Raw genomic sequence first — 14,621 nt, forward strand, 5'->3', positions numbered from 1 at the left:
GGCAGTAGTCATGGTGAGAAACGAGCAGAGCAGGAGACGATCCTCGCCTTTTTGATCAGCGGCCGCGGCACGCCTAAGGGCCAGGCGGAAGGACCTGAAAAACCAGCTGCCTGAGATTATTACTCTCAGCGAGGAGCGGTGAGTGAGCAAGCGTGGAGCCTCCTCTTCCTCCTCACTCTCCTCCTCTTCACATAAACACTCTGATTCCCACAGAAACCACACACTCACACACACACACAGGAATTTTTTGTTCTGTGTTTTTGTCTGTCCCGTCTGTTTTTATCTGCGGGACTGTCACTTTAGCAGCACCTGGGACTTAATATTCCTCTCTTGGAGTAGCTCACACACTCCTCTGCTCCCTCGTGTCTCCCTCCCCAGACCTGCCGTGACTGTCAGCTCTCCACCTGTGGACTATGCCCCCTTCAGTCAGCTGAGGGAGGGGGCTCTGCGCTGCTCAGGCTCCCATCTGGAGAAGGCTTGGGCTGAAATCAAAGAGGAGACGGTTAGGTAAGTCACAAGGCTAACAATCACTGCTTATGACTCCTTTCTCTTGGTAGAGTTTGTTTCCTTGACTTTGTCACTTGTGGTTGAGAGTCTTAGTTGTGGTTGAGAGTTGTTTACGTACGTGTGTTTGTGCGTGTGTGTGAGAATGTGGGTTCCCCCAGACAACATGGCGAGACAGCAGGTGAGTCGCAGGTGAAATGGAATAGCTCACATTCCACAGAGCTCTCGAATTTATAAGTCTACTATTGCTGTTGAACCAGTGGAATGGCACAGATTTACTCCAGAGTGAGGAAGATTAAATTTCAGTTCCAGTCACTATCTGCCTGTGTATCTCTTATTGATAAGTTACTGTTTGATGGGACGGCTGCACTTATCATCTCATCAGTTGCCACTGCGTTGTAGGAAAATATGACTGCTGTTTGACTGCTGTTTGTACAGCACTGCTGCGCTAATTCAAAACTCAGCAGTGTGGGTTTGCATTTAATTTACGTGAAATGATGATGACACTTTTTCATTTTGTGACTCGTATCTTTGTTTAGGTTTTGTATTAAAATTTTTTTTTTTTTTTGACCAGGTCATGTTACTTGTGTAGTTCTAAGGATAGAAAGGTTGCCTGTTATTCTAGTGAGTTTTTTATCATCTAGTTATTGGCATAGATGTTTTTGCGTGGAGTTTTGACATAGAGACACGAGAGACAAAAGCATAAAAAACATAAAGAACATAAGTGTAATAATAAGTGCAAAAAAAACGAGCTGTTCCCTCTATGATATCAGCTCATTTTAATGATGAAATTATTACCTTAAAGAATTTATTAAGCTGCCAGTGATCACCACAACCCAACCCTGCCTGCCAAGCCAGGTTGAAGTGGCCATTTTCCCATGAAAAAGAAATAATCTTCTGGCTGGCTCGGTAGGTGATAAGCATGTAGTTTCTTTTGTTATCATTTCAAACTCTGATAAGCATTGTTTGAAAATATGCAAGTCTTTGAAAGCATAGTGTACTGTACATACCAACAAGTGATAGATAAAAACAAAATACTAAAAAGAGTCCCATTGTGCACGTCACACTGAGTTATGAAATATTTCAGGATGCTGAGTTTATTATCAAATGCTGAGTAGAAACTGTGGTAATGTGATAATGTGAGGCAATGTAATGCAGCTGGAAGGGCAACTCCAAAGGAAACCCAGCTCTGCTACATGACAGTATTCTGACTAACATCATGTTAGCATTAGTCATTTAATTTAGTATACAGTAAAAGTGTTGATCCTGTTATTGGGTAATAACCTCATATATCAAAGGAGATTAACCTTCTTCCATCAGGCCTATAAATACCTAAATAAATGGCTCATTTAGATGCACTTGACAGGTGGATTTTTATGTACGGATTTACTTCTGATTACAGTAAATAAACTCAGGAAACTCCATCCATTTTTTTCAGTATTTTCATAGTGATAAACAAACCAGCTGACCACAAGACATTCAACATTTTCAGTATTTAGTCCTTATCTGACTATTTCAGCTGGACTCACTGTGATGTGAATGTGACCACCATGTTCACGTTTGAAGAATTATAAACTGCTTTAATTAGCACAAATATCAGTGAACACCTCCCACTTATTTTAGTCTTCTGTATCAAAACAGACACTCATAAGTCTGTTTCAAACTTTAAACCACTTTAGACAATGACTGGCTCAATAAAAGCACTGACATGAATAATGGCGTGTTTTCGCCATCTCAACAGAGCAATTTTATTTTTGTTGCCTTTCTGTAAATATCCATTTGTCATGTTTTTCGTAACTGAAGTGAGTTTGGTATTTGGATGATAGTTGCACATTAAAATCTACACTTATGTCCAAGACTTAACAATAATTCCACTGGGATTTGTGCTTTACATTACCTCTCCACTACAGACGTCTGTTTTAAATAGCTAAGTTTTGAAATCTCTGATGTCACTTCATCATTTACGTCAGCAACAGGCTGTGCCAAAGACTGTCAGTGCTGCAGCAAATCCCTTTGGTGACTGATTGCGGTCGATAAAAGTCAAAGTTAAATCTCTCTTTAATGTGACATCTGGAAAACAAGTGGTATGGGAAGTTTACATCTGACGTGATACAGACGACCTCTCTCCGCTGTGACTCTCTGCCTGCTCCGCCTGTGTCTTATTAACCTGCTTCAAATTGACAGCTCAAATATTGACTCTGACCGTCATTTGATGAAGGTCATGCTTTGAATGTGTTTATGAATGTGTGCAGGAGACGGTGTTGTTCTCAGTTTGTGGGGATGAAAACGTGCTAAAGGGGACACAGTTCAGCTGGTTAACAACTTTGTCTGTTTTTTCCTCATATAAAAGAGAGGGAACTAAATTGTTCCTGTTCTGTGTTGAGAGTCCACTCTCTGAACTGACCAATAAATGGTTTGTTTACTGAGGGTGGAAGAAAGGATATTGAAACTGCAGTGCAGGTGAATAGCTGCAATTTGTAGAACAACAAACTACAGTGAAGAAGATACTGACATCAGCACAAAGTAATGATTAGTTCTAGTTACAAATTCCTATGCCTCCAAAAAGTAAAGCTAAATTTTAATCTGTTCAAATTATAGATAACCCACTAGTTTCAGTGAAGTGCTTCCTCTGTGACTGTGACATGGACTTGCATAAGCAAAATGAAATTGTGCTCTGAAATCAATATGAACCCCTGCGCAAGATATAAAATGATGCTGTCATGATCATAATATATATAAAATAAGCCCAAATGAATAATTATAAAAATATATGAAGTCGCACTAAACACTTGAATCACTTCTAATTAAAGTCTTGATTGATAGTAGTCCTTACAACTTACAACAACACATACAAAGTCTTTAACATCCTTTAAGTGTACAATGATGCAACCAATTCATATTCAATATAACTGTCTTTGTGGTCAGCACTGGTACATTACAGTAAGAATATCATGGGTTCAGAAATGTTGATTTTAGTTCCACGTAAATGTTGATATCTGCCAAGTCTTTCTCACATTTTTAACTTATTTCCTGCCGTTGTTGTTGGCGAAGCCACTTGGCTTTACTGGCAGTCACATTTGATTTTCCCCATTACATTTCCCTTCCCTCACTGTAACAGTAATGAATGTGACTCAGCAGTTTTCTGTGTCCGAGTAAGTGACTAAGTGAAGGTTAATGATGTTACTGTCTTTGGTTAGTATGCAGGCTAGCTATTGACTGATGCTGTGTTGCGTTTGCAGCTCCAAACCACAGGGCCAGTGTGTTTAAGGCAATTTGGTGGAGTGATATTATACAACACTAGACATTGTCACAGTGCCAATCCCGCCATGTTGGATTTACTCAGAGGTCAGAGCAGCCACACAAGTGCTTCTACGATGATTTTCTAACCAGAGTGGTTGAGCCAAATTATCAATTTTGCCTTAGTTACAGCGAGTGTGTGCTCCTGCCCGCAGTTTGATTTCGACAGATAGTGAAGGTTTTAATACGCTAGTTTTGCTAGAACATGTGTAGGCTGTGAAAACAAATTTCCCTCCTGGGACGATAAAGAATGTCTGTCTATCGTTTGTTCATTCCACTCATGCCCTCAAGTCCTTTTGACAAAAGCAATCACACATAATTCTTGGCAGAATCATGTTGTGCTGGCCAAGACAGTTTTTGCTTGGAGATAGCAGAGATGTCTTCTGCAGAGGCAGCAGCGCTCCTATAACCACAATCCAACATAAACAACCTGAATTGAGTAGGTAGGTAGGTTTAAACTTAAAACTGAGCCTCAAATGTTAGTTTCCAGCTGACTTCAAATGATGTATATTGAAGTACAAAATAGTTTATGTTTTCTAATATGATCATATTCGCCTTTTTGTTATATGAAGAAAACACTTTATCAGTTATCAAAATGACTGTACAAGACATGTATTGTGATGGTTGTACTGATTTTTGCTGCCATAACTATTTAAAAAACTGTAACTATATAAAAACCAGTTTGTTACCTGAAGTAAAATGTTATACATTAACCTTTTTTTCTCTTATTATACCTTATTTAAAACCTGCCTGAGCTAAATAAATGTCAGATCTGTCATTATCAGGTTGAAACTTATGACACTGTGAACAGTATGTATCTTCTGTGCTTAAATGCATCACTACAAGGGTACATCATATATGTACATAACTGAATCAGGTCTCTTTCATGTGGTAAATTGATATCTTAACATGTGTCTTTGTTTGGATTTTAGCCTGTTAAACCTCTAATCTTTATACATTCAGATTTGCTGTACATTTAAATAACTGACTGTGTCAACAAATTCAGGTTAACAAAAAGGTTTATAACTGTACTGCAAATAGAGGCACCACTAAATACACACCACTTAATGCCTTATTTTCCATATGGTGCAAAGTCCTTTAATGCAGCACGTGATTTTGGATTTCAGGCCATTTAAGTAAAATGGATTTGACTGTCGTACGTAGACTTGGCAACATCAACAGCATTCTGTATTCACCATCATGTTACCAAAGCAGCTGTGTTACCAGCCTTATACAGCATATGTAAAGTTAGCCACTTATCAGAAGCTGTCACCTCTGCAAACAGCAAACATGATATATGTCATTACTAATCTCAATGCTTAATAGTATGTCAACACTGGGAGAGGTGGTTGTGCAATATTTGCAGTAGAGCAGGAAGCTGGATAAGACGTACAGTACACATGACTATCGAGTACTGGCTTCGAGTCTGTAATTAAAAGTCCAATTTGAGTTTTCATCACATCTCAGTGAGAAAAATGTCAAAATCCTAGTTTGAGGAATACTTTCTACAAATCATTAGCCTGTTGCAGGAAACTGTTCTGTTCTCTATCTGTCTCATGATGAGGTGTCACGTGTGGGGTTGTAAATGGTCCTTTTACAGTGCTTTCAGCATAAATGCAGTAGGTGACGTGAACATTTTTATGCTCCATTAATGGTGAAAGCTGTGTACACAAGCCACTGTATTTGTCCATACCTTACACACTGAAACACAATACCCAGATAATCATTGAAAACCTGTGTGAACTGAAGTGGTCAAAACTGAAGTCTTTTTTTTTTTTTTTTTCTTTTTTTAAGTAGTTAAGATCAAACCGACTTTGTTTGACACATTGGGAAATATACTTATTTATTTTCTTGCTGAAAGTTAGACGATTAGATCAGTACCACTCTCATGTTAGTGTGGTAAAAATGTAGCTAGTTAGCTTAGCATTAGCATTAATACAGGAAACAGGGGGAGACAGCTAGACTGGCTCTGTCTCAAGGTAACAAACCACCTGCAAGCATCTCCCCAGTAGTTTCTTGCCCCAGGTCAAGAAATAGTCTAACACATAAATCCCCATGAATTGTCCTTTTTATGCTTTTTGTTTTTGTTTGAATTAAACAAATGAGATACAGCAGGTTAATTAATGACCTTAAGAAGTGCTGATTGGTTAATTTTGTTACATTTGGACAGAGCCTGACCAGCTGTTTCCCCCTGTGTCCAGTCTTCATGCTACGCTAACCAGCTGCTGGCTCCAGCTTCATTTGCCATACAGACATGAGTGTGTGTGTGTGTGTGTGTGTGTGAAAGACAGAAGCGAAATTGTGTCAGTGTATCTTTCAGCAGGTGTTTTCCCCACCTTTTCATTTAGTATAAGAGACTTTTTGTGAGAGCAAGAGCTACATACCTGAGATGTAACAGTGAAGTTTGTAATATATTATTCACCCAAGGGGTTTGTGTGTGATCTCATCCAGTAATGCAAATGCAGAGCTGCTGTATATCTATCTCTTGTTCTTGTTGTTGTTGTTGTTATTGTTGTCTGTCAGCAACCTCTCCTTATGTCAGTCAATGGGTTATAGCAGTCATAATGTTTAGCAGTAACCTCACAGGTTGTGATGCTGTGGGTCTGAAGTTTGCCTACGTTATTGCAAATTTGAATGTAATCAATAGAGCAGTCAATCTAACTTGGAGAAGAAAGGCAGCGAAGGATGGGTTTTATGTGTGTGTGTGTGTGTGTGTGGGGTGGGGGGGGGGGGGCTGCTCTTCCGTGTGCCAGGGTTTTCAGCTTTTTATAGCTGAGATGCAAATTTTGTCCGCTTGAAGCACCTGTTCTGATTGTGCTGCTGTGCTTCACTCCCAGCAGACACAGTGCAACGTCACTCTAACTCACGTCCTAATTGTGACAGCGTTTTAATGCAAAGCCTCTGTCTTCTTCCACATCCTGTAATCAGAAAGTTTTGTTACCGAATGAGACATCCACATCCACAGTTCCAAAGCCTGTCATTTCTCTGACAGTATAACAAAATAATGACACATTTACACAATGCAGGATTTTTAGGCTTAGTCATTGAAGTTGTTTGTGTATGAATGTGTAATGAAAGTAAAGAAAAAACACAAAAGGACTGACCACTTATTTCAGAAGCCAACAAGCATAACAAAACTGCCCACAAAATGATAAAGAAAGAAATCAGGTGATATACTGATCATGATGATGGCACAGGATGTTTTTCTAATTAATGACCACGTCTGAGTCACACTTCAGTGACTCAGTGAGCTCATTATCTATTCTTTGTTTTACGTCACACTGTGTGAAAAGAGGATGAGGAACTCCCATGATGACTCTCATACTGTTCTAGTGCAGTAGAAGTGGAAACTGTAGTACCAGTAACGTTTTTAAAACAGAGGCTCGGCGGAAATTGCTGTGATACATCTGCTTGTAAACATGATTTATTGTTTATTTAAGTGACTGCAGGTATAACTCTTTTATGTGAAGTTTGCCTGAGTTTCCATCTCTGAGCGTGGAAAAGCTAATTGTCCCAACTCCGGGAAGTATCAGTTACGGGAGCAGCCCTGACCTACAGCTCTGTGCAGATTGTTTCCTGAACAGTAGCAGGGATCCTCCTAAATACAGAGGATCTCCGACTGACACATAACAAATGCAACACAGAAGATCAAGATTACAACATCTAAGACAATGTGTTGCTCATGATGGATGATTAAGAAACTTATCACAAGTTTCAAGAAAACACAAGTGACTTCAATACATTTTATTAGGTTGTGTATGGCATGATTAAGTTCCATTATAGCCATAAATTCAATAGAACAACTGAATAGTATAAATATTTTTACCTGGGCGTGCCACCTTTCTTCACCTGTCACGAGACTGAGCTGAGAAGGAGTGTTAGAGAGACACAGAAAAGAAAAATAAACATTAGAGAATAAAGTCTTTCATGGACAAGGCTGGTGTTATTTTAGATTTTATTATTTCTCACACCCCATGAAAAGACCAAAACCGACATGTCCACCTTTCAGTGCCAATGAAGGTTGTAGGTTGTAGTTTCATCTACATCACATTTAAGGAAAGAACTTATTGCTTAAATCCTGCTGAAACGTGGCCGATCCTTTGCTTGGGTGATTCAAACAAGTGTTAAAGAATAAGATAATGATTTGTAGGGTGTGTGAATGTCCGTTGGAGCAGGGGGAAACAGGAACTGTAGCACTGCAGCACTTTATCATATTTGTCTAAACACTGTTTCCAAGTCTGTTCTGTCTGACTGTTTTGTCTACCAAAAATGGTTTTGTAAAGCTTTAGCAGACATGACTGTATTGTATGAACCTGCTGTGGGATCTTAAAGCCCACGGATAAAGAGCAAACACAGTGTTGTTCAGTCAAGACTTTCCAGTCAGTTTTAGGTCAGCCACGTGGGTGAGAAATGAAAGAGGTTTGTCACTGCTCTGTGATGACGTATTACATTAGCATGTGCTTTGCTTGTTAATAAGTGTATAATATTTGCTGTACTTAAAAGATCATAATGACAGCTGTAATTTGGCCGGTACAACAGTCCCGTGTTAGTAAAGTCAGCTCTGATTTGTGCCTCATACATAATGTTCTGAATGAGGCTCCTCATCCCTGTGGTTTAAATGAAATATTCATTCACTGGTGTCACTCCCTGTGCTGTGCCACTTCTCTGCTGTTTTTAAGAGCTGTGTTGCACAGATATTTTTGTCTTCAAATCACATATTCCTTCCTCATTCTATTTTTGTTTCTCTGTCTAATTTGTGTATTCTTTTCCTTGTAAATATTATCCACACATAAAGGTAGTGCTGTTTAGTCGTAGTATGGCGGAGTGTTTTTCGTTGGCTAAAGTGACTTCTTTTTTTACAGGCTATTGCTGAAGATGCAATCTTCAACTGTCTCACCTGTGACCAACACTACAGTAACCTCAAATACGACCATCACCACAAAGTCCAAGGAACAAATACTCATCCAGAGTAAGGATCTTTCACGTGTGTGTGGGCGCACATCCACACTGTCCTTGTCTTCTTACGTTGCGCATTGATAATGGGCACACCCATGTGAATGAAGTGTTTGTTGTGGATACCATCAGATCTTAAGAGTGTCCCCTATGGTGGAGATTCGGATCACAAAAATATTACATGATAAGCCAAGCCTCATAAATAACAACCTATTGCATCACGCAGTCTAATCTAGATGCTTTGTACAGGAGTGGCACCCATCCATTTAATAGAATATTTTTGTTGCGTTCTGTTTGCCTGTGAGTGATGCCGTTGCTAAGCTACCACACACTACTTCTGGAGGATACACCAAATAAGTAGCTCCGTGAGGAGCAGGGGGAATTTGTAAAATGTGAAATGCAAATTTTAGAGAGAGACACACACGACTAAAAAAAACAACAACAAGCTTTTAAAGTGTTTTAAAGTGCCATTCTTCCCCCTCTATCTCTCTCTGTCAGGTTCTGGGGCTATGATTGCTGTCATTGTCATAGGTATCATCATCATTCTCGCCATTCTGCTAATCATCCTGAAGACATACAACAGGTAAGGCAGCATTCCTGTCAGAGAGGAGAATTCTCGCATTTTGAATGTCACGAGCCTTTGAGAACAATCGGGCTATTTATTTTTATCCACTTCAAGGAAGACTAGGTACCTCCTGTTGCTTTTCATCTTTTTATTAAGCTCCTTCTGTGAAATTATATAGACAAATAAAAACAATCATGCACATCATATTCATACCCACCCTATCACAGTGATCCTCAAACTTTTTGGCTTGTAATCATTTAAAGTGATAGAGTGTGTACTCACAACACCCTGTATGTATAACATATATCTGTAAGTTAAAGGCAATGCAACCAAAGACAGCCATGCCTGTCTTAGTCTGTCTGAGTACTTAGTATGTGAGAGATGTGAGATCATGGTCTCATTGTTGCCAGGCGTACACATGTGTCCAGAGTCCTGGGAGCCAGCGGTGGCTCCAAACCTCGTCCAAAGATGTCACAATCCACAGCTCAGAGCAGCATGCCACTGGGCGCCATGGGAGTCCACTCTGTCTCGGGCAGCATCACCAATTCAAACCCAGCCTCGGAGAACAGCTTCCAGCTGCCCAGAGTGGAGCTAAGCAGCGTGGAGGGAAACCACATAGAGCAGTTCAGCACCACCAGCGGATCCACTGAGGTCACCATACATGACACTCCATCATTAGGAAACACATAGCACCAAGACTGTGGTTTAGTCTCACAACAGGCTGATGTGCTGACTGATGTGCTGTGTTCATCCATGACCACATACTGTGTGATGACTGAATCCCATGGAAACTCTACACGTGACATTAGTGTTGACACTGTCAGTCTCCACCAACTGAGCCACTGCTGGTAACTACATGGATAACAAGATGTGCTTTTGGTGTGCAAAAATATACAATATGAACAAAATGGCACCAGAAACACAATGGATTGCATGAAGGACTTTCTAGTGAAGAGTTGCTTTCTGGCTACAGTCAGTGTTCAGAGTATAGATGCCATAAGTTTCTTACTGTTTGTATCTATTTGTTGATGTTCCATCACTGCTAATACAATGAAGAAAATGTGTAGTGAAGCAGGACAATGTTAATCTTAAGTGTGTACATTTCTGTATTAAGGAGAACCAGATAGGTTCAGAAGTAAACATGGAATTAGGATAGTAGACAAAGACAGTATGACAGAGGATTACTGTGAGGACATACAGTATGTTGATATTACAGATTTATTTTGACAATATTCAACAACAATATTTCTTACTAAGTCCGGTCCACCTTGCATTTTACTGTCTTTGTCTTTTGCCCACAGATTCTCTCATGTTTGTCCTTGTTTAAGAAATGTACGAAATGTCATTTCCTTTGTTTTGTTCTTTTGTTTTTTTTTTTTGTTTGTTTTTTTAACCATGTAGAGTGTAGAGATCACAGAGATATTTTGTGAAACATCTGGGTGTCAACCTAACACGCCGTGAATGCTTTTTAATTTGACGCCAAAGGATTTTGCACTTTATTTTCGTTGCTCCCTGCATTTGTATTGTTTGTGGTTCTTTATGAAATGAAGAGATGAAAATAAAAATGTAATATTTATATTTGTGGCTGGCCTGTTTGTAATCTGTACAGATGAAAGCATGATATAAAACTGGAAATTAAGTCTAATGTTCCAAAAGCCTTGAGGGCCATACGTAAGCAAGACAAGACGGAAAGAAACTAGTTCGATACAAAAAAAAATATTTCTGAATAAGTTACTGCGCCCTCTGCTGGTAACTTTTTGTTTTACAACATTGAAAAATTGCGAAGCTGCATTCAAGATAACACAAAACGTTGTAAAATGTTGCGTTTCGCAATGAGACCGTCGTTTAAAAAATCGTCCTCATAAAACGTGGGTTTCGTTTAATTCATTATAAATCGTGGGAGCATTTCAATGAACATATATATATAATTGAAGCTACTCATTGTGCGAACGTTTGAAAATGTTTACCAACAACTTATGAACAGTCTTGAATGCGACTCCACAGCCTTCGTACACCTGACGATGGTGACCGTAGGTGAGTGGCTAAACAGCTAATTCATCCTCTTAAATCATGATATTCGCTAACTTTTTAAAGACCGCTTTTGTAGTTTGAGTTACATACGTATCCGCCTCCTTTCCGGCAGTAATAACACAAAAACTAACACAAGTGAGCTAACGTTTCAGAGCCTGTGCTAAGGAAGAAAGCTAACGTTAGCTAACGTTAGTAGATCAGGTGCTAACCGCACTATTCTGCTGTTTGCCCCGTATTTATCGGACCGTGGCTGGGTTATTATTACACAGACAAGCCGCATAACGTTACTAGCAGATACTATAAGGAGCACATGAGGTGATGGTGAGTGACTGTTGTGACTGTGTTGGCAGTGGAGCTGCTGAGTCTCTGCCTGGTGTCAGTGCTGTGGGGCTGCACCAACCCTTTCCTGAAGAGAGGCACAGAGGGCATTGAAAATGTGACAAATACCAACAGAGTGTCTCAGCTACTGGCTGAGGTCAAGTTTCTTTTCCTTAACATCAAGGTAAAGTCTTATATCATTTTCCATTTGATATGGTTCATGTGAGAAATCATTTACTTCTCCTTATAATTAGTTAAATTGTTCTCTCTGCCTTGTCCAGTACCTGGTCCCTTTTCTTCTGAACCAGAGTGGCTCTCTGGTCTACTATTACACGCTTTCCACCACAGGTGAGCCATGCACTTGAGGTTTCACGTCATCACACTTTGACGGTATTCTTTGTTCACAGCAGACATTCAAAATTGTCCATGCGTGAAAAGCACAGGTGTATTTAGTAACATCAGTCATAACTGAGTTTCATTCATCGTTACATTGAGTCATCCTCAGTGGTGTTATTAATTACACCTGTGCTTTTCTAACCATGACACATCAGAAGGTCGCGAGGAAATGCTGCACTCGTGTCATATGAGATGGATAATAGAGACTGGACAGGATTAAATTCCTGTGTGCTGACAATATAACACCATAGCCATTAAATCAGGGATTAATTACACCGAACACTGGTCTTTGGCATACCTAGTTGTTTATTTTTTAGGCAGTCTCATATTAGTAAGCACCAAGTTTCAGAAAAATCTGTTTCTCAGTTGTATTCATGACTTGTAAGTTGACCTAAAAAGTAATTAAATCCTCACATTTAATGATCAGGATCATGAAAATATTTGGCATTTTTGCTTGAAAAATTACTTTAAAAAGATTATCAAAATAGTTGCTAATGTATTTTCTGTTGATCCACCAATCAGCTAATTTTTTCAGCTCTAAACTGACCCAAAACCATGTTGTAAGGAAACACCATGCAGTAACACTTCCACCAACTTTTGTTTTATGACAATTTGAAGATGGATGTGTCAACACTTTTCTTGGATACCATGAGATAAAGAATACATTTCCGTTTTCAAACATAGTTCTTGTTGGAACAAATAGTTATGGTGTCTATTGTAAACACAGATCGCTGCAGCACTGTCTGATGTCTAACTATCAAACCATTCTTCCTACAAACTCAGCTAGTCACCCTATCTTTTCTTCTTAGGCCACAGATTCATCAAAAATAAATCCCAGCTATTTCTGTGAGTTGAAATGTGATTTGAAATGCAATCTAGAAATATAATCCTAAACTCAAAATTGCAAGTATTTTACAAATCCCATTACCAGTATTTCTAATATTCAAATTACTCCTAAGTGTTTTTTCCTTTATTGTATTCACAGCAGAAAATTGCTAAACATGTTCCATTTGGTGCAGTTTTTTCCAGTTTTGCATCAGACCAGGTTTTTTGTTAAGAGGATGACGAGTTGGAATTAAGCCAAAATTTCGCTGGTGGCACATAATTCTTGAAAGCCTTTGTTAGGAAAATGTATTAAACATATTTTCCCTCACTTCTCTCTTTATCCAGAGTTATCGCTTGTTGTTCCTGTTGCCAACTCTCTCACCTTCCTTTGCACTCTGCTCACCGGCAAGTTACTGGGTGAAGAGTTCGGAGGCAAACGTAAGTCGCACATGTCAGTGATACGGATACATTAGCTCACTTTCCAGTACTGAACTGGACGCACAGCCAGTGATATTAACTCCTATAATGTCAAATCCAGGAACTAAGATGTTACAAGTTTTACGCTCAAACATTATTACTAATTCTGCAATGTCACATAAACAAGACACAACTAATATTTACTTAGCATTATTTTACTGGCATGCAAATACATTATTGAGCAGTTAATTCCCTCCTCCCCTTGAGGAGAGGAGAAATTGTGCTGGTAGTTCTATGACTTTTTTTTTTAAACTTTCATTTTCTGTCTATTCCTCCCCCACACACCTCACTCTCTGCAGAGGCTGTTGCGGGAATGTTTCTCACCATGGCTGGCATCACCCTGTGTGTTATAAGCTCCATTGATGACAAAGACACTGGGAGGCAGAATGTCACCCAGCCTGTGCACTAACTGAGATCAGGATTAGAACGAATTCCTCTGTACCTTCATATGATGCCTTAGCAGGGAAGGAAGGAAGGAAGGCCGCAGCAGAGTTAGAGCAGGACCGGAGGGGGGCAATTTAGATTCAGGCAACATCTCCTTAGTGAAACAGTTCTGGTGGGAGAATTGTGCCTAAATGAACTCAGCGTGAGCTGCAGAGGACCTGTCCAGAAACTTTTCCACTGAGTTGAAGGGGAAGTGAGTTCACGTAGGGTTCAGCGCAGAGCGAGACCAGATTTATGGTGCTCACATAGAAATCGGTGGTTGTTAACTTGTAAGCACTCTGCTGCGCCGCCATGTGACCGGCATCTGCATAAAAATAGAGACCACGTTCAAATAAGGCTGTGGTTTGAAATGGACCAATTAGGTGTCAACTCCTGGTTTAACAGGGACATTTTATTGCAGCTGTCTTCTGTCCACTGTGGTGTGTCTTTAGAGACACAGGAGAGGACAAATTTCTGTTTAGCAGGAAGATAATGCTTGTCCTTGTATACATGATGGTTTACTGAGGCAGATGCAGAAGTTCTTTGCAAAAGAAGAGTCATAAAGGACTTAGTTGCCATAAGGGTGAGTGACCTTGTTGTGGACCGAGTTGTACAATATTCAGAAATAAGTCACATGCTTAGTAACATATATTTTTTATTGTTAATGTATTTAATTGACTCTGAGCATTGTATAGATGATTTGATATTGTTTACATCTGTTCATCTTGTCACGTAGCTGATATTTTAATAATAAATTGTTGGGAAAAAACATGATTCTTCAACTGTTCTTTTGTCCATCACGGATGTCTGCAAATGAAAATACATTTAGGCT

At 39.4% G+C, this 14,621-nt stretch overlaps 2 protein-coding genes across 4 annotated transcripts; both read left to right on the plus strand.

Moving 5' to 3' along the window:
• Window positions 1-10,895, plus strand: LOC121197789 (non-compact myelin associated protein). 2 transcript variants are annotated; one of them, XM_041061554.1, is made up of 5 exons: window positions 1-138; window positions 379-507; window positions 8,664-8,770; window positions 9,253-9,337; window positions 9,730-10,895. In XM_041061554.1, the coding sequence occupies exons 3-5, from the start codon at window positions 8,677-8,679 to the stop codon at window positions 10,007-10,009; spliced, it is 459 nt and encodes a 152-aa protein (XP_040917488.1). In that variant the 5' UTR covers window positions 1-138; window positions 379-507; window positions 8,664-8,676; the 3' UTR covers window positions 10,010-10,895. The 2 variants fall into 2 exon arrangements, with proteins under 2 accessions (XP_040917488.1, XP_040917487.1); XM_041061553.1 differs by lacking the exon at window positions 1-138 and having other exon boundaries at window positions 170-507.
• Window positions 10,896-11,140: 245 nt separating this feature from the next.
• Window positions 11,141-14,553, plus strand: tmem234 (transmembrane protein 234). Of its 2 annotated transcripts, XM_041061541.1 has the most exons (6): window positions 11,141-11,353; window positions 11,701-11,852; window positions 11,950-12,016; window positions 12,874-12,910; window positions 13,235-13,327; window positions 13,666-13,701. In XM_041061541.1, exons 1-5 carry the CDS (start codon window positions 11,296-11,298, stop codon window positions 13,308-13,310), a joined length of 390 nt encoding a protein of 129 aa, XP_040917475.1. In that variant the 5' UTR covers window positions 11,141-11,295; the 3' UTR covers window positions 13,311-13,327; window positions 13,666-13,701. The 2 variants fall into 2 exon arrangements, with proteins under 2 accessions (XP_040917475.1, XP_040917474.1); XM_041061540.1 differs by lacking the exon at window positions 12,874-12,910 and having other exon boundaries at window positions 11,153-11,353; window positions 13,666-14,553.
• Window positions 14,554-14,621: the final 68 nt, after the last annotated feature.

Source organism: Toxotes jaculatrix, chromosome 17, assembly GCF_017976425.1.
Source record: "Toxotes jaculatrix isolate fToxJac2 chromosome 17, fToxJac2.pri, whole genome shotgun sequence".
Lineage (NCBI taxonomy): Eukaryota > Metazoa > Chordata > Actinopteri > Toxotidae > Toxotes > Toxotes jaculatrix.

Bases quoted from the DNA above. Each gene is read 5' to 3' on its own strand.
- LOC121197789 (XM_041061554.1), top strand. From the start codon at position 8,677: ATGCAATCTTCAACTGTCTCACCTGTGACCAACACTACAGTAACCTCA. The intron at 8,771-9,252 runs GTAAGGATCTTT...TCTCTCTGTCAG, and splicing joins GGAACAAATACTCATCCAGA to GTTCTGGGGCTATGATTGCT. The intron at 9,338-9,729 runs GTAAGGCAGCAT...CATTGTTGCCAG, and splicing joins ATCCTGAAGACATACAACAG to GCGTACACATGTGTCCAGAG.
- tmem234 (XM_041061540.1), top strand. From the start codon at position 11,296: ATGAACAGTCTTGAATGCGACTCCACAGCCTTCGTACACCTGACGATG. The intron at 11,354-11,700 runs GTGAGTGGCTAA...CTGTGTTGGCAG, and splicing joins CCTGACGATGGTGACCGTAG to TGGAGCTGCTGAGTCTCTGC. The intron at 12,017-13,234 runs GTGAGCCATGCA...CTCTTTATCCAG, and splicing joins TTACACGCTTTCCACCACAG to AGTTATCGCTTGTTGTTCCT.